The sequence below is a fragment of the Salmo salar genome, chromosome 10 (assembly GCF_965601325.2).
Source record: "Salmo salar chromosome 10, fSalSal1, whole genome shotgun sequence".
Classification (NCBI taxonomy): Eukaryota; Metazoa; Chordata; class Actinopteri; order Salmoniformes; family Salmonidae; genus Salmo; species Salmo salar.
The window spans coordinates 104848820-104875059 of record NC_138300.1 but is presented as its reverse complement, the minus strand read 5'-3'; the positions used below and the strand labels follow the sequence as shown (position 1 = coordinate 104875059).

The 26240-nt window shown below is 41.7% G+C and overlaps 1 protein-coding gene across 1 annotated transcript in view; it reads right to left on the bottom strand.

Annotated features, from left to right (window-relative positions):
* LOC106561400 (neural-cadherin) overlaps positions 1-26240 on the bottom strand; it is a 103295-nt gene that overhangs the window by 39828 nt on the left and 37227 nt on the right. Inside the window, exons 10-17 of the mRNA XM_082956631.1 lie at positions 26055-26225; positions 25516-25688; positions 23267-23434; positions 22676-22925; positions 20366-20493; positions 19750-19936; positions 5810-5953; positions 200-483 (exon numbers count right to left, since the gene is read on the bottom strand). Of these exons, the coding sequence (XP_082812757.1) occupies positions 200-483; positions 5810-5953; positions 19750-19936; positions 20366-20493; positions 22676-22925; positions 23267-23434; positions 25516-25688; positions 26055-26225 (1505 nt within the window). The remainder of the gene's footprint in view (positions 1-199; positions 484-5809; positions 5954-19749; positions 19937-20365; positions 20494-22675; positions 22926-23266; positions 23435-25515; positions 25689-26054; positions 26226-26240) is intronic.

The following is a 26240-nucleotide window of genomic DNA, read 5'->3' as shown; positions in this document are numbered from 1 at the left end:
TGTTGATTGAAGCAGAAACAGAAAGACACCCAGGCTAGAGCCAGAAATAACTTGTAGAGTGACATGTAGATATTAGCTATAGCTAGCATATATACAGTTAGTATACAGAAGCATGCATTTGACATGGTTGATTGAGCCTCGGTACCTGACCGCTCAAACAGAAACAGACTGGCACCCAGGTTAGAGAAAGAACACACACCTGGAGCACAAAGACCGGTGAGCCATCTAGCTCCTCTGTCACTGAGCCATAGTACTCATTCATGGAGAAGACGGGCGCCTCGTCGTTCTTGTTGACCACGTTGACCACCACGGCGGCGTAGTCCTCCCACTTCCCGTCTGATGCCAGCACCAGCAGCTTGTACCTCTTCTGCTGCTCGTAGTCCAGAGGCTGGGTGACAAAGATGGTTCCCACCTCAGGTTCCATGTCAAACACCCCTCCTGTGTTGCCCGACGTTATCTGGTAACGCAACTTGGCATTGGCACCTGGGGAGGGACCAGGGATTTTTAGTGGGGATTCTGGGGGTTGGAGTTCTAGATGCTGTACTTAGAATTTGGGAAAGTCTGAAATGGCACCCTATTCATTATTTAGTCCAATACTTGTTTGTCTCATAGTGCTCTGGCCAAAAGCAGTGCTTTATACAAGGAACATGGTGCAATTTAATATGCTGCCTCAGTACATACAGTTGAAGTCAGAAGTTTACATACACTTAGGTTGGAGTCATTAAAACTCGTTTTTCAACCACTCCACAGATTTCTTGTTAACAAACTATAGTTTTGGCAAGTCGGTTAGGACATCTACTGTGTGCATGACACAAGTAATTTTCCCAACAATTGTTTACAGACAGAATATTTAACTTATAATTCACTGTATCAGAATTCCAGTGGGTCAAAAGTTTACGTACACTAAGTTGATTGTGCCTTTAAACAGTTTGGAAAATTCCAGAAAATTATGTCATGGCTTTAGAAGATTCTGATAGGCTAATTGACATCATTTGAGTCAATTGGAGGTGTACCTGATGATGTATTTCAAGGCCTACCTTCCAACTCAGTGCCTCTTTGCTTGACATCATGGGAAAATCAAAAGAAATCAGCTAAGACCTCAGAAAACAAATTGTAGACCTCCACAAGTCTGGTTCATCCTTGGGAGCAATTTCCAAATGCCTGAAGGTACCACCTTAATCTGTACAAACAATAGTACGCAAGTATAAACACCATGGGACCACGCAAACGTCATACCGTTCTGTCTCCCAAATGAATGTACTTTGGTGCAAAAAGTGCAAATCAATCCCAGATCAACAGCAAAGGACCTTGTGAAGGTGTTGGAGCAAACAGGTACAAAAGTATCAAATCCACAGTAAAACGAGTCCTATATCGGCATAACCTGAAAGGCCGCTCAGCAAGGAAGAAGCCACTGCTCCAAAACCACCATAAAAAAGCCAGACTACGGTTTGCAACTGCACATGGGGACAAAGATCGTACCTTTTGGAGAAATGTCCTCTGGTCTGATGAAACAAAAATAGAACTGTTTGGCCATAATGACCACCGTTATGTTTGGAGAAAAAAGGGGGAAGCTTGCAAGCCGAAGAACACCATCCCAACCGTGAAGCAAGGGGGTGGTAGCATCATGTTGTGGGGGTGCTATTTTGCAAGAGGGACTGGTGCACTTCACAAAATAGATAGAATCATGAGGATGGAAAATTATGTGGATATATTGAAGCAACATCTCAAGAAATCAGTCAGGAAATTAAAGCTTGGTCGCAAATGGGTCTTCCAAATGGCCAATGACCCCAATCATACTTCCAAAGTTGTGGCAAAATGGCTTAAGGACAACAAAGTCAAGGTATTGGAGTGGCCATCACAAAGCCCTGACCTCAATCCTATAGAACATTTGTGGGCAGAACTGAAAAAGTGTGTGAGAACAAGAAGGCCTATAAACCTGACTCAGTTACACCAGCTCTGTCAGGAGGAATGGGCCAAAATTCACCCAATTTATTGTGGGAAGCTTGTGGAAGGCTACCCAAAACGTTTGACCCAAGTTAAACAATTTAAAAGCAATGCTACCAAATACTAATTGAAAGTATGTAAACTTCTGACCCACTGGGAATGTGATGAAAGAAATAAAAGCTGAAATAAATCATTGTCTCTGCTATTATTCTGACATTTCACATTCTTAAAATAAAGTGGTGATCCTAACTGACCTTAGACAGGGAATTTTTACTAGGATTAAATGTCAGGAATTGTGAAAAACTGAGTTTAAATGTATTTGGCTAAGGTGTATGTAAACTTCCGACTTCAACTGTATATACAGTACCAGTCAAAAGTTTGGACACACCTACTCAAGGTTTTTTACTATTTTCTACATTGTAGAATAATAGTGAAGACATCAACACTATGACATAACACATATGGAATCATGTAGTAACCAAAAAAGTGTTAAACAAATAAAAATATATTTTAGATTTTAGATTCTTCAAAGTAGCCACCCTTTGCCTTGATGACAGCCTTGCGCACTCTCGGCACGTTTCACGGTGGGAACCACACATGCGGAGATCATCCATTCACCTACTCTGCGTCTCCCAAAAACACAGTGGTTGGAACCAAAAATCTCAAAATTGGACCAAAGGATAGACCAAAGGACAGATTTCCACCAGTCTAATGTCCATTGTTCATGTTTCTTAGCCCAAGCAAGTCTCTTCTTCTTATTGGTGTCCTTTAGTAGTGGTTTCTTTGCAGCAATTTGATCATGAGGCCTGATTCACGCATCCTCTGAACAGTTGATGTTGAGATGTGTCTGTTACTTGAACTCAGTGAAGCATTTATTTGGGCTGCAATTTCTGAGTCTGGTAATGAATTTATCATCTGCAGCAGAGAAAACTCTGGGTCTTCCTTTCCTGTGGCGGTCCTAATGAGAGCCAGTTTCATCATAGCGCTTGATGGTTTTTGCGACTGCACTTGAAGAAACTTTCTAAGTTCTTGAATTTTTCCAGATTGACTGACATTCATATCTTAAAGTAATGATGGACTGTCATTTCTCTTTGGTTATTTGAGCTGTTCTTGCCAAATATGGACTTGGTCTTTTACCAAATAGGGCTATCTTCTGTATACTGTACCACCCCTACCTTGTCACAACACAACTGATTGGCTCAAACACATTAAGAAGGAAAGAAATTTCACAAATACATTTTAACAAGGCACACCTTTTAATTGAGATGCTTTCCAGGTGACTACCTTATGAAGCTTGTTGAGAGAATGCCAAGAGTGTGGAAAGTTGTCATCATGGCAAAGGGTGGCTACTTTGAATAATCTTAAATATAAAAAAGATTTATATTTGTTTAACTCTTTTTTGGTCATGTGTAATTTCATAGTGTTGATGTCTTCACTGTTATTCTACAAAGTAGAAAACAGTAAAAAAATAAATAAGAAAAACCCTGGAATGGGTAGGTGTGTCTAAACTTTTGACTGGTACTGTATATCCATTGATTCTTGAAGAATATAACTTATAAATGCCTCATGAGCTTAGTTCAACTGTCACACTCCATGAGAACCCAAAATATAAGCTTGTTTTACTCCAATGTTTGTAATCATTGTAAATGTAAACAACCCCTCAGATTTTTACCAAAACAGAGGCGGGGTGCCCGTTTTGTTATTGTTACATCTGTAGATTTGCCCTTTAAACAGCTGCATATTATCAAGATATCAAAGTGTCACGAACAAAAGGTAAACAGTTGTCCTATAGCAAATGCAGCATATGACAAAAATTCCCAAACAGCCTGCCCAACGAAAGAAAGGCACCCTTTGTGAAAGATTCCAGTTTTTTTATTAGTTTTCTTAAATATTTTTCAGATTTGCATTCTCAAAATCACACTTTCTAAAAAAAATATTAAATAAAAAATAGTATAATTTGATATTCTAGGTCCATAACAACACTTTAACCACGTCATGGAACCATTTTGGAGGTCTGGGAAAATTGAGTATTTTTGTAATAGTAATGTATTCTTTTTTGTTTTTTTCTCAATCAGATTTTTTGGGCCTGGCTCCCCAGTGGGTGGGTCTTTGTCCATGGTTTGCGATTGTGTAGGCTGCTTTGTGCATGATTTCTATGTTGTACTACATAATTGATAAGTCCTATACCTCCACTACACTACTTTGATAACCATTAGTGGGGATTAAGTGACTACAAGCAATGCCCATAAAAAATAGGGTATAGGGTATATACCTGCGTATAGCCTCCACTATGCCACTAGCACTTTGTGTTTTATAAAAAGTGCACTTTCTGAAATGAGTGCGCTGGTATTACTGTTGCTGTCCTGTCAGCATCATGAACATGTCACACACTGAAGGCCTAGGTCCAATAGGTTTGCCACTGCGCAAACATGTCTATACTAGATATAAAGACTGCAGCTATTCCTGTTTCAACAAAGGAGTGTATATATTTAGCCTGGCAAAGCGGTGTTATGCGCTTACTGAATGGAAGTTGATAATTACAAATTTTCTACTCTGCTGGTGGTCTCTGGAAGAAATGATGAGTCCTCACTGTCCGAGACCGAGTCAAGACCAAGTACAAATGTATCTGACACTGAGACAAGACCGAGACACTCAAAATGTGGTCTTGAGACCAGACTTGAGACAGGTTGAGTACTACAGTATTGCACTTTTCATATAGTCTACTTTTGGCCAGCTAATCACCGATCAAGCAACATTATGGACTAAACGTTCAAATCCTGTTGCTGACAGATTATTTTGCTGGAACAATATAGGTCAAATTAAGATCCTACATCTGTGTGTCACGATGAGGGTTGAGAAATCAATGAGGAAGTAGATCTCCAGTGTGTGTCCATGGAGACCGTCCAATGGGCTAATTTAGCCAGATAAAATAGTCCCCTGGATATTTCATGACTCCCCTTTCAACCAGTCTGTTGTGTTAAAGGAGCTATAAGCCCAATGTAAATACTAGTCTAATCTCTGCTATTAACATAAATCAGCAGACAAAGCGCTCCCTCAGGGTTTTCCTATAAGCTTCTACTGCAGTTGAGCCCTTGTGTGGATAAAAAAAAATACAGATTGTGTTTAGGCTCCTTTAAATGCTGGGGGCTGGTGCTGTCTGGTTGTTCATCTTGGCTTGGTTGCAGCTAGCGCTACATAGGCTACCCTATAAACTAAGCCGCACCAACCCCCGCTTGCGATAAATACTTGATTAACAACCCAAAACATAGCCGATATTACGCAGTGTTGCCGCTGTACAGGGGATAAACTGGTTTATCACACCAAATCCCACCCACCTACTGTACTGTGTAGGAGAAGTGTGTCTGTCTTTTTAGAACAAATGTGGTGTTGCATTACTTGACTATCAAATGGCTGCGTCTTAATGTAGCATGGTGCTCAGCTTATCTCGTCTCAGCATGATTCCAGCAGAGCTAAATCCAGATGGGGAGATGGCACTTGTGGTGAGTCATTTTGGAACATTTTAACCCTTCACTGCCCTCATTGTCTCTAAAACTAGACGAGTCTAGGGTTGGGAAAAAAATTATTTTTTGATTGACAGTTACCTCTGCCCAAAGTCTAATGTCATACCAAGGACAGTTTTGACCCTGCCCAGAATGTGAAAAATGTACTTTTCCCTCAGGTTTCTCATGAAATGTTATACCTGTGCCAGATTACCTGCCTCACTGCCTTAACATGCACTCCTGAGAAAAAATAAATGTTACACATTCACTAATTTCACTGCCATTAGTGCAAATGTGCCATCACTGGTGGAAATGTTTTGGGCTTCGCTGCTCTCTCTCTTTCTTCCTCATCCTTCCTTCCATACCTTCATCTTCGTCATTAGCACTGACGGTGACAACAGCCAGGCCGACATCTGCATCCTCGTCAACCCCAACTTCATAGAGGCGCTGAGCAAAGACGGGTTTGTTATCGTTCACGTCGCTGATGAAAACTCGCACATATGCTGTATCTGCAAGAAGAATGACAAGCAAGAGAGAGATTAAACACCATACAGCTACAACTCGCTCTGTCATTCTCCTCTCTCTCATCTCATGCTTACACTTCTCTTTCCATCTCTTCCAATCCCTCTTTTCATCAGAGGATGTTGGCAGTCAGTGTGAGCCAATGACACTCTTGTGGGGAGAGAAGCACTTAAACTAATGTAATGTGCCTCACTTGACATGCAAATCAGAAATAATGTTATTGTCAAGAAGGTGTTCTGAATTACACAAATTATTCCACCAGGGTAGACGGTTCACTGTTTTAGCCAGGTAACATTTTGGCTGCAAATTGTGAGTAGCTAGACTTCCTCGGGAACAGACTTTTCTCAAATAAAAAAAAGTTGAAGAACCTATCCATTTCTCCTCTGGGATGGCAAGTGTTTACATCTCTGTCTGTCTGGTTCCTTTTTCACACCATTCCTTCTTTTTAACTCGTACATAGATATATTAAGCAAAATACATTTTGTGGCATGTTTGGCAGATGTGGTAGGCTCAGAAGGTAGGAACATGGCCATGTATTGCTATTTTTCTGTCTGCATTCCCCTGCACTCTCTCTCTCCCTCCCTCCTCCCAGGGGTAAACCTGACAGACAGGTAGTATTTACTAAGGAGATGAGCCCTTCTGCTGGTGCAGATATGTGGCAGAAGACAGCGCTAACACAGCGCTAAGGTTCATTTGGAAATGCTAAGCAGCCCCCTCAGATCCTCTAGAGAAGGCTTTGCTGTTCACCCTTACCCCTAATACCTTCTCCGCAAACATTTGTTTAAAACCCCTCATCCGTAACGCAAACCTTCCTATAACATTACCTGCGATACCAAAACAGAATGCATTCTGTCATTATGTAGGACCAAGCCAATCAGAAATTCTTGTAAAACATTTTGTAAAACAATGTACTACAACCTGTGGTGGATGAATCAGAATTAGTTGGGTAACATAGATAATTAAGATGTCTTATCTGCATAATATGCTTATGTGATATACTTGTTATTAGAATGTATCCCTTTGGACTTTGGTGTTGGCAGTTGTACTTCTTCCCTCAGCTGGGGCTCAGTCATTTGGGGCCCAGAGAAAGGAGAGGTCAGGCTTGTCTTTTACATGTCTCTGGTGCTATGCAGAATATCAGAAAGGGAAGAGGACAGGATGGAACATGGTTTTCATATGTGAATGTGTCTTTACCTATTCTTAAACCATGTGAAGGGATGGCGTGATTAATGGGGAGCCAATTACTTGTCTCCACAATGTCTGTGCACAAGTCACTCCCTCCTTTGGCATTGGGGGGAGGTGTATGGCAGTGTCTGGAACCATTGTATGTCCCCTCTGATGTTGCACTTATCCTGGGATAGTGTATGACCTAGAGGCTCACTCCCCTCAGTGAGCTTGTCCAGGAGAGGGGTCAAGAAGGGGTTTTACTTGAGATGGGATTATCTAGAGTTGACAATTGAGTTATGCCATTGGATGAGGTAATGGTTCTGTGCTATGAAGTACCAGGAACGAGATTAGAACCTCGTCTTAGGGACCAAACTGAACGATAATTTATAGTGAATGCTATCTGGCTACGGGATACTCCTTTCTAAATTATAAAGTCCCTTTGTGAAATGTTCATAATATCTGTGGTTCGTCATGTAGGTTGAGAGGGGTGTATCTAGGCTATAAAAGATCTTTGTACTTTTGTGTTGTCACTCTCAACGGTTCATTAGAAATAGGGAATCGTTGAAAGTCAAGTGCTATTGCAAAGCTCTTATTATTAAAGATGTAGTTTAAGTATAACTCTGACTGGTGTGAGAAGTTTGTTTCTCCTCATTTGGTAATATAGAAATTAACCACCACAAACCCTCACAGTGTTTTTCTATAGGGAAGAGACAAGAGGCTGTCTGATTATGCTTGTAGAATAAATACAATTAAAGATTCCCTTTAAATATGCTCCCACAGGAGGCAAATTAATAGAATGCACTAGGCAATTCTTGTCTATGTAAAACAATGTGCATAGTGCATGAATTCATTTTTAGTTTTTTATAATATGAACTATTTTTTTAAAAATTTTCTTTTTTCACTCCATATACAACATATACATATGAACAACTTACAGACGCACACAAACAATGACTACATCTCATCTTCCCAGATCTGCATGCTCACACCCCCATCCCTAGTGCCTGCATTATTGTTTGCCACTTGGCCGTAAGTTGAATCAAATCGCTTTTTTCATTCGCCCATGCTATTTCAATATTTCAATTAAAAATCATTAGATTTATCCATTGTGTTAATGATGGCGTATTGATTGATTTACGTTTTTTCCAGATGAGTGATGAGAAGAGAATCCTCCAGCCCATTGGGTATCTCACTACCCCCATGTGCCATGTCTTGAAATATGCAGAGAGACAGATTAAAAGTATGTTACATTGTAGTACTTCTGACAGACAACTTTCTGTCTCTGCCCAAAACTTCTGGACTTTATAGCATCCCAGAAAGCATAGATTATTAAGTCATATATTCATTTTACACATAAGACATGGCTCTGCCGTTGTGCTGCAGAATTTGTGGGTTTTGTCTCTTGTATAATAAATTCGATATATTAGTTTATTCTGGATTAAGTGTACATTTTAGTTTCATTAGTTAGCCTGTTGGGGCTAGGGGGCAGTATTTGCACGGCCGGATAAAAAACATACCCGATTTAAACTGGTTACTACTCTTGCCCAGAAACTAGAATATGCATATAATTAGTAAATTTGGATAGAAAACACTCTAACGTTTCTAAAACTGTTTGAATGGTGTCTGTGAGTATAACAGAACTCATATGGCAGGCCAAAACCTGAGAAGATTCCATACAGGAAGTGCCCTGTCTGACAATTTATTGTCCTTCTGTAGCCTCTCTATCAAAAATACAGCATCTGTGCTGTAACGTGACATTTTCTAAGGCTTCCATTGGCTCTCAGAAGGCACCAGAAAGTGAAATGAGATGTATGCAGTCAGAATCTTAAACTCGGACAAAACAGAGATGCTTGTTCTAGGTCCCAAGAAACAAAGAGATCTTCTGTTGAATCTGACAATTAATCTGGATGGTTGTACAGTCATCTCAAATAAAACTGTGAAGGACCTCGGCGTTACTCTGGACCCTGATCTCTCTTTTGAAGAACATATCAAGACTGTTTCAAGGACAGCTTTTTTCCATCTACGTAACATTGCAAAAATCAGAAACTTTCTGTCCAAAAATGACGCAGAAAGATTAATCCATGCCTTTGTTACTTCTAGGTTGGACTACTGCAATGCTCTACTTTCCGGCTACCCGGATAAAGCACTAAATAAACTTCAGTTAGTGCTAAATACGGCTGCTAGAATCCTGACTAGAACCAAAAAATGTGATCATATTACTCCAGTGCTAGCCTCCCTACACTGGCTTCCTGTTAAGGCAAGGGCTGATTTCAAGGTTTTACTGCTAACCTACAAAGCATTACATGGGCTTGCTCCTACCTATCTTTCCGATTTGGTCCTGCCGTACATACCTACACGTACGCTACGGTCACAAGACGCGGGCCTCCTAATTGTTCCTAGAATTTCTAAGCAAACAGCTGGAGGCAGGGCTTTCTCCTATAGAGCTCCATTTCTATGGAATAGTCTGCCTACCCATGTGAGAGACGCAGACTCAGTCTCAACCTTTAAGTCTTTACTGAAGACACATCTCTTCAGTAGGTCCTATGATTAAGTGTAGTCTGGCCCAGGGGTGTGAAGGTGAACGGAAAGGCTGGAGCAACGAACCGCCCTTGCTGTCTCTGCCTGGCCGGTTTCCCCTCTTTCCACTGGGATTCTCTGCCTCTACCCCTATTACGGGGGCTGAGTCACTGGCTTACTGGTGTTCTTCCATGCCATCCCTGGGAGGGCTGCGTCACTTGAGTGGTTCCTGCCTTGGGCTGTGCCGTGGCGGAGATCTTTGTGGGCTATACTCGGCCTTGTCCCGGGATGGTATGTTGGTGGTTGGAGATATCCCTCCAGTGGTGCGGAGGCTGTGCTTTGGCAAAGTGGGTGGGGTTATATGCTACCTGTTTGGCCCTGTCCGGGGGTTTCATCGGATGGGGCCACAGTGTCTCCTGACCCCTCCTGTCTCAGCCTCCAGTATTTATGCTGCAGTAGTTTATGTGTCGGGGGGCTAGGGTCAGTCTGTCACATCTGGAGTATTTCTCTTGTCTTTTCCGGTGTCCTGTGTGAATTTAAAAATGCTCTCTCTAATTCTCTCTTTCTCTTTCTTTCCTTCTCTCTCTCGTAGGACCTGAGCCCTAGGACCATGCCTCAGGACTACCTGGCTTGATGACTCCTTGCTGTCCCCAGTTCACCTGGCCGTGCTGCTGCTCCAGTTCCAACTGTTCTGCCTGCAGCTATGGAACCCTGACCTGTTCACCGGACGTGCTACCTGTCCCAGACCTGTTGTCCCAGACCTGCTGAAACCCTGACCTATTCACCGGACGTGCTACCTGTCCCAGACCTCCTGTTTTCAACTCTCTAGAGACAGCAGGAGCGGTAGAGATACTCTCAAAGATCGGCTATGAAAAAGCCAACTGACACTTACTCTTGTGTTACTGACTTGTTGCACCCTCGACTACTATGATTATTATTATTTGACAATGCTGGTCATGAACATTTGAACATCTAGGCCATGTGCGGTTATAATCTCCACCCGGCACAGCCAGAAGAGGACTGGCCACCCCTCATAGCCTGGTTCCTCTCTAGGTTTCTTCCTAGGTTCTGGCCTTTCTAGGGAGTTTTTCCTAGCCACCGTGCTTCTACACCTGCATTGCTTGCTGTTTGCGGTTTTAGGCTGGGTTTCTGTACAGCACTTTAAAATATCAGCTGATGTAAGAAGGGCTTTGTAAATAAATTTGATTTGATTTGGGCAAAGAACAGCAGCAGAGTTTGTTACTGGCCTGCCTGGGGACAGTGACACTGGAGATGCGCATTCATGTGAATTCTCCATTTTGTTCTTTCAGTCTTTGAATGAATACAACGTCGCCCGGTTGGAATATTATCACTATTTTACGAGAAAAATCGCATAAAAATTTATTTTAAACAGCGTTTGACATGCTTCGAAGTACGGTAATGGAATATTTTGCATTTTTTTTGTCACGAAATGCGCACCCTTCGGATTGTGACCTGAACGCACAAACAAAACGGAGCTATTTCAATTTAACTATGGATTATTTCTAACCAAAACAACATTTGTTGTTGAAGTAGAAGTCCTGGGAGTGCATTCTGATGAAGAACAGCAAAGGTAATCCAATTGTTCTTATAGTAAATCTGAGTTTGGTGAGGGCCAAACTTGGTGGGTGTCAAATTAGCTAGCCGTGATGGCCGGGCTATCTACTCAGAATATTGCAAAATGTGCTTTCGCCAAAAAGCTATTTTAAAATCTGACACCTCGATTGCATAAAGGAGTTCTGTATCTATAATTCTTAAAATAATTGTTATGTATTTTGTGAACGTTAATCGTGAGATATTAAAATTCACTGGAAGTTTGCGGTGTGTATGCTAGTTGCTAGTTCTGAACATCACATGCTAATGTAAAAAGCTGTTTTTTTTATATAAATATGAACTTGACTGAACAAAACATGCATGTATTGTATAACATAATGTCCTAGGCGTGTCATCTGATGAAGATCATCAAAGGTTAGTGCTGCATTTAACTGTGTTTTTGTTTTTTTGTGACATGTATTCTTGCTTGAAAAATGGCTGTGTGGTTATTTCTGGCTATGTACTCTCCTAACGCAATCTAATGTTTTGCTTTCGCTGTAAATTCTTTTTGAAATCGGACAATGTGGTTAGATTAACGAGAGTCTTATCTTTCAAATGGTGTAAAATAGTCCTATGTTTGAGAACTTTGAATTATGACATTTTGTGGTTTTAAATTTGGCGCTCTGATGTTTTGAATAGTGCGGGACGATTTCGTCCCACCTACCCTAGAGAGGTTAGCTAGCTAACATTGAACCTAGTAGTTGGTTAGCTTTAGCTATGTGTACATTCATGCAGGGTAGTAACGTTATGAGTTGGGATTGGTTCATTGTTTAGCTAGCTAGCTAGTTACATGTCTAAACAAAAGACTCCACTATGCAAGTAACCATTTCACTGTACCATTTACACCTTCTGTATCCTGTGCATGTAACAAATAAACATAGATTTTATTTGATATAGTTTGTGTTTATCAGAGATGGTAATGTGAAGAACAACATGATCTGCATCAATGTCAAATTAGGATATAACGTTAGGCCAATGAGACAGTGTCCAAGTTCTAAAATTCTCAGGTAGAACGCCCTGCTTTTGTATCACAGCCGGCCGTGACTGGGAGACCCATGAGGCGGTGCACAATTGGGCCGGCGTCATCCAGGATAGGCAAGGGTTTGGCCGGACGGGATGTCCTTGTCCCATCGCGCTCTAGCGACTCCTTGTGGTGGTCCGGGCGCCTGCAAGCTGACCTCAGTCTCCAGTTATACAGTGTTTCCTCCAACACATTGGTGTGGCTGGGTTCCGGGTTAAGCGAGCAGTGTGTCAAGAAGCAGTGTGGCTTGACAGGGTCGTGTTTCGGAGGACGCATGGCTCTCAACCGTATGGGAGTTACAGCGATAGGACAAAACTGTAACTACCAATTGGATATCATGAAAATGGGGAGAAAAAGGGGAAAAAGTACAAAACAAAATAATATACACTACCGTTCAAAAGTTTGGGATCATTTACAAATGTCCCTGTTTTTGAAAGAAAAGCTAATTTTTTGTCCATTAAAATAACATCAAATTGATCAGAAATACAGTGTAGACATTGTTAATGTTGTAAATGACTATTGTAGTTGGAAGCGGCAGATCTTTTATGGAATATCTACATAGGCGTACAGAGGCCCATTATCAGCAACCATCACTCCTGTGTTCCAATGGCACGTTGTGTTAGTTAATCCAAGTTTATTATTTTAAAAGGCTAATTGATCATTAGAAAACCCTTTTGCAATTATGTTAGCACAGCTGAAAACTGTTGTGCTGATTAATGAAGCATTAAGACGCCAGGACAGCGGAGTCAATCACCACCTTCCGGAGACACTGGCCTTTTCTAGACTAGTTGAGTATCTGGAGCATCAGCATTTGTGGGTTCAATTACAGGCTCAAAATGGCCAGAAACAAAGAACTTTCTTCTGAAACTCATCAGTCTATTCTTGTTCTGAGAAATGAAGGCTATTCCATGTGAGAAATTGCCAAGAAACTGAAGATCTCATACAATGCGGTGTACTGAAGCAAGCTTCCAGAAAATTGGAACGGAAATGGCGCCACACCAAACTGGAAGTCTTACGACTAGCTTGGAAAGACAGTACCGTGCAGTATCGAAGTGCCTTCACTGCTGCTCGATCATCCTATTTTTCTAACTTAATTGAGGAAAATAGGAACAATCCAAAATGTATTTTTGATACTGTCGCAAAGCTAACTAAAAAGCAGCATTCCCCAAGAGAGGATGGCTTTCACTTCAGCAGCGATAAATTCATGAACTTCTCAGAGGAAAAGATCATGATCATTAGAAAGCAAATTACGGATTTTTCTTTAAATCTGCATATTCCTCCAAAGCTCAGTTGTCCTGAGTCTGCACAACTCTGCCAGGACCTAGGATCAAGGGAGACACTCAAATGTTATAGTACTATACCTCTTGACACAATGATGAAAATAATCATGGCCTTTAACCTGTTAGGGCTAGGGGGCAGTATTGACACGGCTGGATAAAAAACATACCCGATTTAATCTGGTTACCACTCCTACCCAGTAACTAGAATATGCATATACTTATTACATATGGATAGAAAACACGCTAAAGTTTCTAAAACTGTTTGAATGGTGTCTGTGAGTATAACAGAACTCAAATGGCAGGTCAAAACCTGAGAGATTCCTTTACAGGAAGTGGCCTGTCTGACCATTTCTTGAACTTCTTTTCCATCTCTATCTTTTACTAAGGATCTCTGCTCTAACGTGACACTTCCCACGTCTTCCATAGGCGCTCAGAGCCCGGGAAAAAACAGAATGTCGTCATTCCAGCCCCAGGCTGAAACACATTATCGCCTTTCTCAAGTGGCCGATCAAGGGACTCTGGGCTTATGCGCGTGACCCGACCGCCCCCGCCTTTGTGATTTTTTCCTCTGTTTGCCGAAAAGGAGATTCCCTGTCGGAATATTATCGCTTTTCTACGAGAAAAATGGCGTAAAAATTGATTTTAAACAGCGGTTGACATGCTTCGAAGTACGGTAATGGAATATTTAGAATTTTATTGTCACTAATTGCGCCATGCGCGCGACACTTCTTTACCATTTCGGATAGTGTCTGGAACGCACGAACAAAACGCCGCTATTCGGATATAACGATGGATTATTTTGGACCAAACCAACATTTGTTATTGAAGTAGCAGCCCTGGGAGTGCATTCTGACGAAGACAACAAAAGGTAATCAAACTTTTATAATAGTAAATATGATTATGGTGAGTGCTAAACTTGCCGGGTGTCTAAATAGCGAGCCCGTGATGCCTGGGCTATGTACTTAGAATATTGCAAAATGTGCTTTCACCAAAAAGCTATTTTAAAATCGGACATATCGAGTGCATAGAGGAGGTCTGTATCTATAATTATTAAAATAATTGTTATGCTTTTTGTGAACGTTTATCGTGAGTAATTTAGTAAAATGTTAGTGAATTCCCCGGAAGTTTGCGGGGGGTATGCTAGTTCTGAACGTCACATGCTAATGTAAAAAGCTGGTTTTTGATATAAATATGAACTTGATTGAACAAAACATGCATGTATTGTATAACATAATGTCCTAGGGTTGTCATCTGATGAAGATCATCAAAGGTGAGTGCTGCATTTAGCTGTCTTCTGGGTTTTGGTGACATTATATGCTGGCTTGAAAAATGGGTGTCTGATTATTTCTGGCTTGGTACTCTGCTGACATAATCTAAATAGCTGTAAATAGCTGTAAATAGCTGTAAAATAGTCATATGTTTGAGAAATTGAAGTAATAGGATTTTTAAGGTTTTGAAAATCGCGCCACAGGCTGCAAGTGGCTGTTACATAGCCCATAGAGGCTAAACCTTCAAGCTGCATACTGGACCCTATTCCAACTAAACTACTGAAAGAGCTGCTTCCTGTGCTTGGCCCTCCTATGTTGAACATAATAAACGGCTCTCTATCCACCGGATGTGTACCAAACTCACTAAAAGTGGCAGTAATAAAGCCTCTCTTGAAAAAGCCAAACCTTGACCCAGAAAATATAAAAAACGAACGGCCTATATCGAATCTCCCATTCCTCAAAAAAAAAAGAAAAAGCTGTTGCGCAGCAACTCACTGCCTTCCTGAAGACAAACAATGTATACGAAACGCTTCAGTCTGGGTTTAGACCCCATCATAGCACTGAGACTGCACTTGTGAAGGTGGTAAATTACCTTTTAATGGCATCAGACCGATGCTCTGCATCTGTCCTCGTGCTCCTAGACCTTAGTGCTGCTTTTGATGCCATCGATCACCACATTCTTTTGGAGAGATTGGAAACCCAAATTGTTCTACACGGACAAGTTCTGGACTGGTTTAGATCTTATCTGTCGGAAAGATATCAGTTTGTCTCTGTGGAGGGTTTGTCCTCTGACAAATCAACTGTAAATTTCGGTGTTCCTCAAGGTTCCGTTTTAGGACCACTATTATTTTCACTATATATTTTAACTCTTGGTGATGTCATTGGAAACATAATGTTAGCTTTCACTGCTATGCGGATGACACACAGCTGTACATTTCGATGAAACATGGTGAAGCCCCAAAATTGCCCTTGCTGGAAGCCTGTGTTTCAGACATAAGGAAGTGGATGGCTGCACATGTTCTACTTTTAAACTCGGACAAAAAACAAAGATGCTTGTTCTAGGTCCCAAGAAACATAGAGATCTTCTGTTGAATCTGACAATTAATCTTGATGGTTGTACAGTCATCTCAAATAAAACTGTGAAGGACCTCAGCATTACTCTGGACCCTGATCTCTCTTTTCATATCAAGACTGTTTCAAGGACAACTTTTTTCCATCTACGTAACATTGCAAAAATCAGAAACTTTCTGTCCAAAAATTATGCAGAAAAATGAATCCATGCTTTTGTTACTTCTAGGTTAGACTACTGCAATGCTCTACTTTCCGGCTACCCGGATAAAGCACTAAATAAACTTCAGTTAGTGCTAAACACTGCTGCTAGAATCTTGATTAGAACCTAAGAATTTGATCATATTACTCCAGTTCTAGCATCTCTACACTGGCTTCCTGTTAACCTGTTGGGGCTAGGGGGCAGTATTTGCACGGCCGGATAAAAAACGTACCCGATTTAAACTGGTTACTACTCTTGCCCAGAAACGAGAATATGCATATAGTAGATTTGGATAGAAAACACTCTAGAGTTTCTAAAACTGTTTGAATGGTGTCTGTGAGTATAACAGAACTCATATGGCAGGCCAAAACCTGAGAAGATTCCATACAGGAAGTGCCCTGTCTGACAATTTGTTCTCCTTCTAGGGCATCTCTATCAAAAATACAGCATCTCTGCTGTAACGTGACATTTTCTAAGGCTTCCATTGGCTCTCAGAAGGCGCCAGAAAGTGGAATGACGTCTCTCCAGTCTCTGGGTGAAAAACAGCAGGAGATTTTGTGAGTGGTCCGGCTGAGAACAGTGACACTGGAGATGCGCGTTCATGTGAATTCTCCATGTTTTTCTTTCTCTCTTTGAACGAATACAACGTCGCCAGGTTGGAATATTATCGCTATTTTACGAGAAAAATCGCATATAAATTGATTTGAAGCAGCGTTTGACATGCTTCGAAGTACGGTAATGGAATATTTTGAATTTTTTTGTCACGAAATGCGCTCGCGCGTCACCCTTCGGATAGTTACCTGAACGCACGAACAAAACGGAGCTATTTCAATATAACTATGGATTATTTCGAACCAAAACAACATTTGTTGTTGAAGTAGAAGTCCTGGGAGTGCATTCTGACGAAGAACAGAGCATTCCTCCCTTCACAGAACAGAGCAAACTTTCTCTAACAGAATAGAAAGAGGAGTGGGAGGCCCTGGTGCACAACTGAGCAAGAGGACAAGTACACATTAACTAGCTAGCTAACGAACCACTGCTCAAAAAAATAAAGGGAACACTTAAACAACACAATGTAACTCCAAGTCAATCACACTTCTGTGAAATCAAACTGTCCACTTAGGAAGCAACACTGATTGACAATAAATTTCACATGCTGTTGTGCAAATGGAATAGACAACAGGTGGAAATTATAGGCAATTAGCAAGACACCCCCAATAAAGGAGTGGTTCTGCAGGTGGTGACCACAGACCACTTCTCAGTTCCTATGCTTCCTGGCTGATGTTTTGGTCACTTTTGAATGCTGGCGGTGCTTTCACTGTAGTGGTAGCATGAGACGGAGTCTACAACCCACACAAGTGGCTCAGGTAGTGCAGCTCATCCAGGATGGCACATCAATGCGAGCTGTGGCAAGAAGGTTTGCTGTGTCTGTCATCGTAGTGTCCAGAGCATGGAGGCGCTACCAGGAGGCAGGCCAGTACATCAGGAGACGTGGAGGAGGCCGTAGGAGGGCAACAACCCAGCAGCAGGACCGCTACCTCTGCCTTTGTGCAAGGAGTAGCAGAAGAAGCACTGCCAGAGCCATGCAAAATGACCTCCAGCAGGCCACAAATGTGCATGTGTCTGCTCAAACGGTCAGAAACAGACTCCATGAGGGTGGTATGAGGGCCCGACGTCCACAGGTGGGGGTTGTGCTTACAGCCCAACACCGTGCAGGACGTTTGGCATTTGCCAGAGAACACCAAGATTGGCAAATTCGCCACTGGCGCCCTGTGCTCTTCACAGATGAAAGCAGGTTCACACTGAGCACATGTGACAGACGTGACAGAGTCTGGAGACGCCGTGGAGAACGTTCTGCTGCCTGCAACATCCTCCAGCATGACCGGTTTGGCGGTGGGTCAGTCATGGTGTGGGGTGGCATTTCTTTGGGGGGCCGCACAGCCCTCCATGTGCTCGCCAGAGGTAGCCTGACTGCCATTAGGTACCGAGATGAGATCCTCAGACCCCTTGTGAGACCATATGCTGGTGCGGTTGGCCCTGGGTTCCTCCTAATGCAAGACAATACTAGACCTCATGTGGCTGGAGTGTGTCAGCAGTTCCTGCAAGAGGAAGGCATTGATGCTATGGACTGGCCCGCCCGTTCCCCAGACCTGAATCCAATTGAGCACATCTGGGACATCATGTCTCGCTCCATCCACCAACGCCACGTTGCACCACAGACTGTCCAGGAGTTGGCGGATGCTTTAGTCCAGGTCTGGGAGGAGATCCCTCAGGAGACCACCCGCCACCTCATCAGGAGCATGCCCAGGTGTTGTAGGGAGGTCATACAGGCACGTGGAGGCCACACACACTACTGAGCCTCATTTTGACTTGTTTTAAGGACATTACATCAAAGTTGGATCAGCCTGTAGTGTGGTTTTCCACTTTAATTTTGAGTGTGACTCCAAATCCAGACCTCCATGGGTTGATAAATTGGATTTCCATTGATTATTTTTGTGTGATTTTGTTGTCAGCACATTGAACTATGTAAAGAAAAAAGTATTTAATAAGATTATTTCTTTCATTCAGATCTAGGATGTGTTGTTTAAGTGTTCCCTTTATTTTTTATATATATATATATATATATATATATATATATATATATATATATATTTATATATATATATATATATATAATGCCCTGCTTTCATTTCAACACACTACACTCACAACCGTAAGCTATTTTCTGTAATTAGCTCGCCATTAACTTGTAAATATTGATTTAGTTGTGAGTTTATTTCCCTGTAATAATGAATACAAATCAGCTGAAGTTAAGATATTGTCAGCTATATGATATGGCCAATATTTGAACTTCACATTAACTAGCTAGCTAACAAGCTAGAAACGAACCAAAACATTGTTTAGAAAGTTGATTTTAGTTGCCTGGTTTGCTAGATCGATATGTACTAAATACATTTTTAAATGGATTGGTATATTGGTGTTAAAATACACCAGTTATGCTATTTTGGACCACCAGGCTACTGATGTCATGCAGCCTGTCGTTTTTGTGTTTATACTTTTTCATAACAACAATGACAAGTTTGACGTTGGATGACAATAGAATGTTCATAATGTCACTGCGACAACTTTATACTGACATGTCGATAGACGTAGTATAAACCAGCCTTTAATCTTGAAATCTTTGGTTGTTTTGTACACTACAGTACTCACTCTGTTTAGCACATGGCCTCACATGTGAATCCTTAAAAAGATGGGTGGGGCTAAGGCTTAAGATGGTGGGAACGATGCTGAATGGGTGTAGACAAAAAAAGAGCTCTCTAGTAGGTACCAAAACATTCAAGGGCCATTTTCTCAAAAGCGGGGTTACAAGTTTATCAACTTTCAAAGCAGAATTACTTTTCTATTGTTCTGCAAGTGTACTGTATGATATACCATTTTCTAGCTCTGAGTCTCTACTTTTATCCAACATAAAAAATACAATTTCAAATTTTGCTACCTAAGACCGAACCGAGCAGGTCGGTCACATATACCAAACTGGAAAAAAACAGACTGAAACAGGGAGTAAGTGAACTTAGAAACTCTCGTTTTTGTTATCCGTTGCAAACCTTTTTGCTACGTTGTGCCCTAATAAATACAACCCAGCCCTCACCAGAGTTGGGCTGTTTGTTCCTCCCAGGCCGTGCTGACTCCATGCCGTCTTCAGACTGAACCTCCAGTAGGTAGGATCCCTGCGCCTCGCGGTCAAACACAGCCTCTGTATAAATGAAGCCCAGCTCTGGATCTACACGAAACAGACGGTGGTCCCCACTACTGTCACTCAAGAGGGAGTAGGTGATCTATAGGACCACGACAGAGAACAATTAATGACGGTTCCCATATTAAGAAGTGAACACATTACAGAAACCTTATAGCATCATTCTATCACATCCTTATCGTCACTGCAACCGATGGAAACGCCAATGATAAACGGTGCTGTAGTAATCGTGAGTGCGGGAGAGTAATTGTTCTACGCATGAGTCACACAACTGTTCATAGAAACTAGAGTCACTGCAACATAATCCTTATGTAAGTTCACATTTACATTTACATTTACGTCATTTAGCAGACGCCCTTATCCACCTTCACAGTCGCATGGTCAAAGCCACACAGGCAGAATAACACACAGTCCCAACCACTTGACCACCACAGCTATGTGATATTAAGTTATGGATGGGTCAATGGATGTTGTGTTGTGCTGTGTTAGATGTTGCAGATGTGCCACTCACCTGTCCGTTGAAAGCCAGGTCCTTGTCTTGAGCAGACACCTGGAGGACCATGGTCCCCACCTTGGCTCCCTCTGTCACTGAAGCCTCATAGATGGAGGAGGTGAAGAATGGAACATTGTCGTTCACATCTAGGAGACAAGATTGAAAACATTATTATTTGAAGATTCATTTCAGCACCTGTACCCAGGACTCAAAATGAACATTTTTCATTGGTAGCACTGGTGCTCCCAACTTTAAAAAGTTAGGACCACCACGGAATTTAGGAGCCCCAGAAAATAAGATATTTTAGATTGATAGAGATACAGCCTTTATTGGCCCTATATGAATTCTAGCTAATCACATGTTGTGCCCTAGAACCTAATATGTAACACTGTAAATACATAAATTATTATAATAGCTAAAATGTTGATACATACCTGTCATTGAACTTAAAAAGTAATTTGTGGAATATCCGATTTCTACATTGTGTAAAAGCACTATTTTCCTACTGAGACGCATTACATTGATAATTGTACATTGTCTCTTTGAAAATGTCTGGTTGGTTTTGACTATGTGCAAGATATCTGTCATTCATTCATTCCTATGATCATTGATCTCCTGAAGAAGAAGCTATCCCTTTTCCTTTCTTTCTGTGCCCCCAAATGTTTTGACACACTGGTAAAAGTTACCAGGGCCCGGAATTTAGGCTTTTGAGTGTTTTAACAATGCAAATTTACTATAAAGGCTGAAGGTGTAACATGCGTTTCCCAAAACATGTGCCAATACTGATAGGATCGAAAGAAAGGCAGCGCTGATCTCTGATCAGCTTTCTCCATTCAAATCTTACCTGAACATTATAATTATTTCACAACACTGATGACGGATCAGCTCATAGAAAGGCTGCAAATATTGAGGCGGCTTATTCTAATGCTTACCCAATAATAATGCACTTAATCACAGACTCATTTGGCACATCATTGTGCACATGTTGTTACACATCATGAAATATATTGAGGCAACAATTACAGACAGTGTAGCCTACAAATATAACTTAATTGACTGAACATTACATTTCAATATGACTTACAGTGTCTTCAGAAATAATGTATACCCCTGGACATATTGCACATTTTGTTACAGCCTTAATTCAAAATGGATTAAAAAATAATACTTCTCACCCATCTACACAAAATACCCCATAATGACAAAGTGAAAACATGTTTTTAGAAATGTTTGCACATTTATTGAAAATTAAATACAGAAATATCTCATTTATATAAGTAACCACAGAGTCAATACATGTTAGAATCATATTTGGCAGTGATTACAGCTGAGTCTTTCTTGGTAAGTCTCTAAGAGCTTTGCACACCTAGATTGTACAATATTTGGCCAATATTATTTTCAAAATTCTTCAAACTGTCAAATTGCTTGTTGATCATTGCTAGACAACCATTTTCAAGTCTTGCCATAGATTTTCAAACAGATTTAAGCCAAACTATAACTCGGCCACTCAGGAACATTCACTGTCTTCTTGGTAAGCAACTCCAGTGTAGATTTTGCCTTGTGTTTTAGGTTATTGCCCTGCTGAAAGGTGAATTCATCTCCCAGTGTCTGGTGGAAAGCAGACTGAACCAGGTTTTCTTATAGGATTTGCCTATGCTTAGCTCCATTCCATTTATTTTTTATCCCCAAAAACTCCCCAGTCCATAACAGTTACAGGCGTGCCCATAACATGATGCAGCCACCACTACACTTGAAAATATGGAGAGTTGTACTCAGTAACATGTTGTATTGTATTTGCACAAACATAACACTTTGTATTCAGGACAAACAGTTCATTGCTTTGCCATGTTTTTCAATATTACTTTAGTGCCTTGTTGCAAACAGGATGCATCTTTTGGAATATTAGTATTCTGTACAAGCTTCTTTCTTTTTACGCTGTCAATTAGGTTAGTATTGTGGAGTAACTACAATGTTGTTGATCCATCCTCAGTTTCTCCTGTCATAGCCATTAAACTCTGTTCAGTATTTAAGGCTTTTCACTGACTTTGTGCTAATGGATGTATACAATTACAGATTTCAAAGAATAATATTATATAATTATAGCTGAGAAAAAATAACGTATGAGTCATGGATCAATGTCAACAGAAGACAATAATGAATGCTTACAATTCACCCAGGGGCTGCTTTAACTTCCTCTGATGTGACATTTTCACTTAGTCTCCCAGTGACATCAATTCATGACTCAGTAAAAAAAATTGACATTAAGTGGAAGTTAGGATTTGCCCCCTAGTGATGGGGCATTTGCAGGGTGTCTGAGTTGAGACCTACCTGTGACGTTGACATAGACGGTGGTGAATGCAGCCAGTGGTACTGCTGCTAAGTTCTGAGCCCGCACTCTCAGGGAGAAACTGGGCGTGGTCTCGTAGTCCAGCGGCTCCGAAACCAGGATGGAGGCAGAGCAATCCTCGCGATTGGGCGACAGGTAGAAGCGCACGGGCATGTTAGTCTCCGGGACCACACCCTCCTCTAGGTTATAGGTCACCCTGGGGTCGCCTAGCAACGAGGTTGCTTTGATCGTCTGACAAAAACAGAAGGCAAATAAATCTTTTTGGGGGGGTAAATACGACAAAAACATTCAATGTTATACAATCTTATACACTCCGGTATAATATTGAGGTAATTTGTTTGTGGAGCAACAATTAGCGTTCATTGTCAAGTCAATTAGTGCTTACTGATTAAATCAGAGCGTGCAACCGAAAATGTAATCAACTAAAAAAAAGTAATGAACATTTCTGCAAAAAATGTACTAACGTGTATGCAGCCAGCAAACCAAATAGCTAAAAAAAAGGTACCCCCATATGCCATAATGAGATTGGCTTCCCATGCCACCCAGGCTGGTACCCGGACTGTTCCACGCACCACAATGGGGGTATCCCTGGCAGTGTTCTCTGGGATGACCACGCTATAGCTTTCCTTCTCCCACTGTGGGGGCTGGTTCTTCACATTGGTAATGGTCACAGACATCTCTACAGATGTGGTGCGGTTCCCCCCGTCCGTGGCCATAATCTCCCGGGTGATGTAGGACCTCTGAAGTCAAAACAATAGCAAGGAAATATGATTCTGTCTGAAATACGGTTCATTCAGTTCATTAAGCCTGATATGGTCCAGTAAGTTTATGGCACTGTATTTTATAGTGCTATATACAGTGGGGGAAAAAAGTATTTGATCCCCTGCTGATTTTGTACGTTTGCCCACTGACAAAGAAAGGATCAGTCTATAATTTTAATGGTAGGTTTATTTGAACAGTGAGAGACAGAATAACAACAAAAATATCCAGAAAAACGCATGTCAGAAATGTTATAAATTGATTTGCATTTTAATGAGGGAAATAATTATTTGACCCCCTCTCAATCAGAAAGATTTCTGGCTCCCAGGTGTCTTTTATACAGGTAACGAGCTGAGATTAGGAGCACACTCTTAAAGGGAGTGCTCCTAACCGCAGCTTGTTACCTGTAAAAAAAGACACCTGTCCACAGAAGCAATCAATCAATCAGATTCCAAACTCTCCACTATGGCCAAGACCAAAGAGCTCTCCAAGGGTGTCAGGGACAAGATTGTAGACCTACACAAGGCTGGAATGGGCTACAAGACCATCGCCAAGCAGCTTGGTGAGAAGGTGACAACATTTGGTGCGATTATTCGCAAATGGAAGAAACACAAAAGAACTGTCAATATCCCTCGGCCTGGGGCTCCATGCAAGATCTCACCTCGTGGAGTTGCAATGATCATGAGAACGGTGAGGAATCAGCCCAGAACTACACGGGAGGATCTTGTCAATGATCTCAAGGCAGCTGGGACCATAGTCATCAAGAAAACAGTTGGTAACACACTACGCCGTGAAGGACTGAAATCCTGCAGCGCTCGCAAGGTCCCCTTTCTCAAGAATACATATACATGCTCGTCTGAAGTTGAAGCCAATGAAGCCAATGAACATCTGAATGACTCAGAGGACAACTGATGAAAGTTTTGTGGTCAGATGAGACCAAAATGGAGCTCTTTGACATCAACTCAACTTGCTGTGTTTGGAGGAGGAGTAATGCTGCCTATGACCCCAAGAACACCATCTCCACCATCAAACATGGAGGTGGAAACATTATGCTTTGGGGGTGTTTTTCTGCTAAGGGGACAGGACAACTTCACCGCATCAAAGGGACGATGGACGGGGCCATGTACCGTCAAATCTTGGGAGAGAACCTCCTTCCCTCAGCCAGGGAATTGAAAATGGGTCGTGGAAGGGTATTCCAGCATGACAATAACCCAAAACACACGGCCAAGGCAACAAAAGAGTGGCTCAAGAAGAAGCACATTAAGGTCCTGGAGTGGCCTAGCCAGTCCAGACCTTAATCCCATAGAAAATCTGTGGAGGGAGCTGAAGGTTCGAGTTGCCAAACGTCAGCCTCGAAACCTTAATGACTTGGAGAAGATCTGCAAAGAGGAGTGGGACAAAATCCCTCTTGAGATGTGTGCAAACCTGGTGGCCGACTACAAGAAACCTCTGACCTCTGTTATTGCCAACAAGGGTTTTGCCACCAAGTACTAAGTCATGTTTTGCAGAGGGGTCAAATACTTATTTCCCTCATTAAAATGCAAATCATTTTATAACATTCTTGACATGCGTTTTTCTGGATTTTTTTGTTGTTATTCTGTCTCTCACTGTTCAAATAAACCTACTATTAAAATGATAGACTGATCATTTCTTTGTAAGTGGGCAAACGTACAAAATCAGCAGGGGATCAAATACTTTTTTCCCCCACTGTAGCTGTGTCACCTGCACTGATCAATTCTACCGTGCTTGAGCTTGATACTGGTTGACTGACTGGTTGACCGGCTGGACGACTGACCTGTGATATGGGCTGGTTGACTGACTGGTTGACTGATATGTGATAAGGGCTTGTTGACTGATGGTAGACTGACCTGTGATATGGGCTGGTTGACTGAATGGTTGACTGATATGTGATAAGGGCTTGTTGACTGATGGTAGACTGACCTGTGATATGGGCTGGTTGACTGACTGGTTGACTGATATGTGATAAGGGCTTGTTGACTGATGGTAGACTGACCTGTGATATGGGCTGGTTGACTGAATGGTTGACGTCTGGTTGACTGACCTGTGATATGGGCTGTTTGACGTACACCCAGCCGGTAACAGGGTTGACCCCCAGGTACTCCGGTTGCTCCTGGGATATGGAGTAGGTGATGGCAGCGTTGGTACCAAAGTCATCGTCATGTGCCGCCACACGCAGGAAACTGGTGCCGATCATTGTGTCCTCTCTCAGAAAATCTGTGAGAGACAATAACAGACAAAACAATATGCTCAACACTCTGGAGCAAGGTCACGGTCGGTCCCAGACTGAATCAGTAGACCACAAATCAATTGTTTACATACTTAAGTGTGTTTATGTATGTTTACATCTTTATGTATGGCAATACAGTTAAAGACATAATGGGAACATGATGGATTATGATGAAAACTTGCACCAGAGAATAAAGTAAAAAGGAACTATGCATAACGTACATAAACCCTTTTCGAATAGCTTTGTTTAATAGACTATATCATTATAATGAATGATTAGTGTGCCATCAACCATACGTATTATTAATATTATTATCATATTATGTATTATCATATGTATACTACGACACTCACACTCGTAGCGCAGGTTCTCAAACTTGGGGCTGTTGTCATTCTGGTCCAGGATGAGGACGTTGAGCTGACAGATCCCTATAAGGGGCTCCTCAGCCCAGTCTGTAGCCGTCACCGTGATAGAGTACTCTCTCTGACGCTCCCGGTCGAACCGCCGCGCTGTCACGATCACACCTGAGGTCAGAGGCC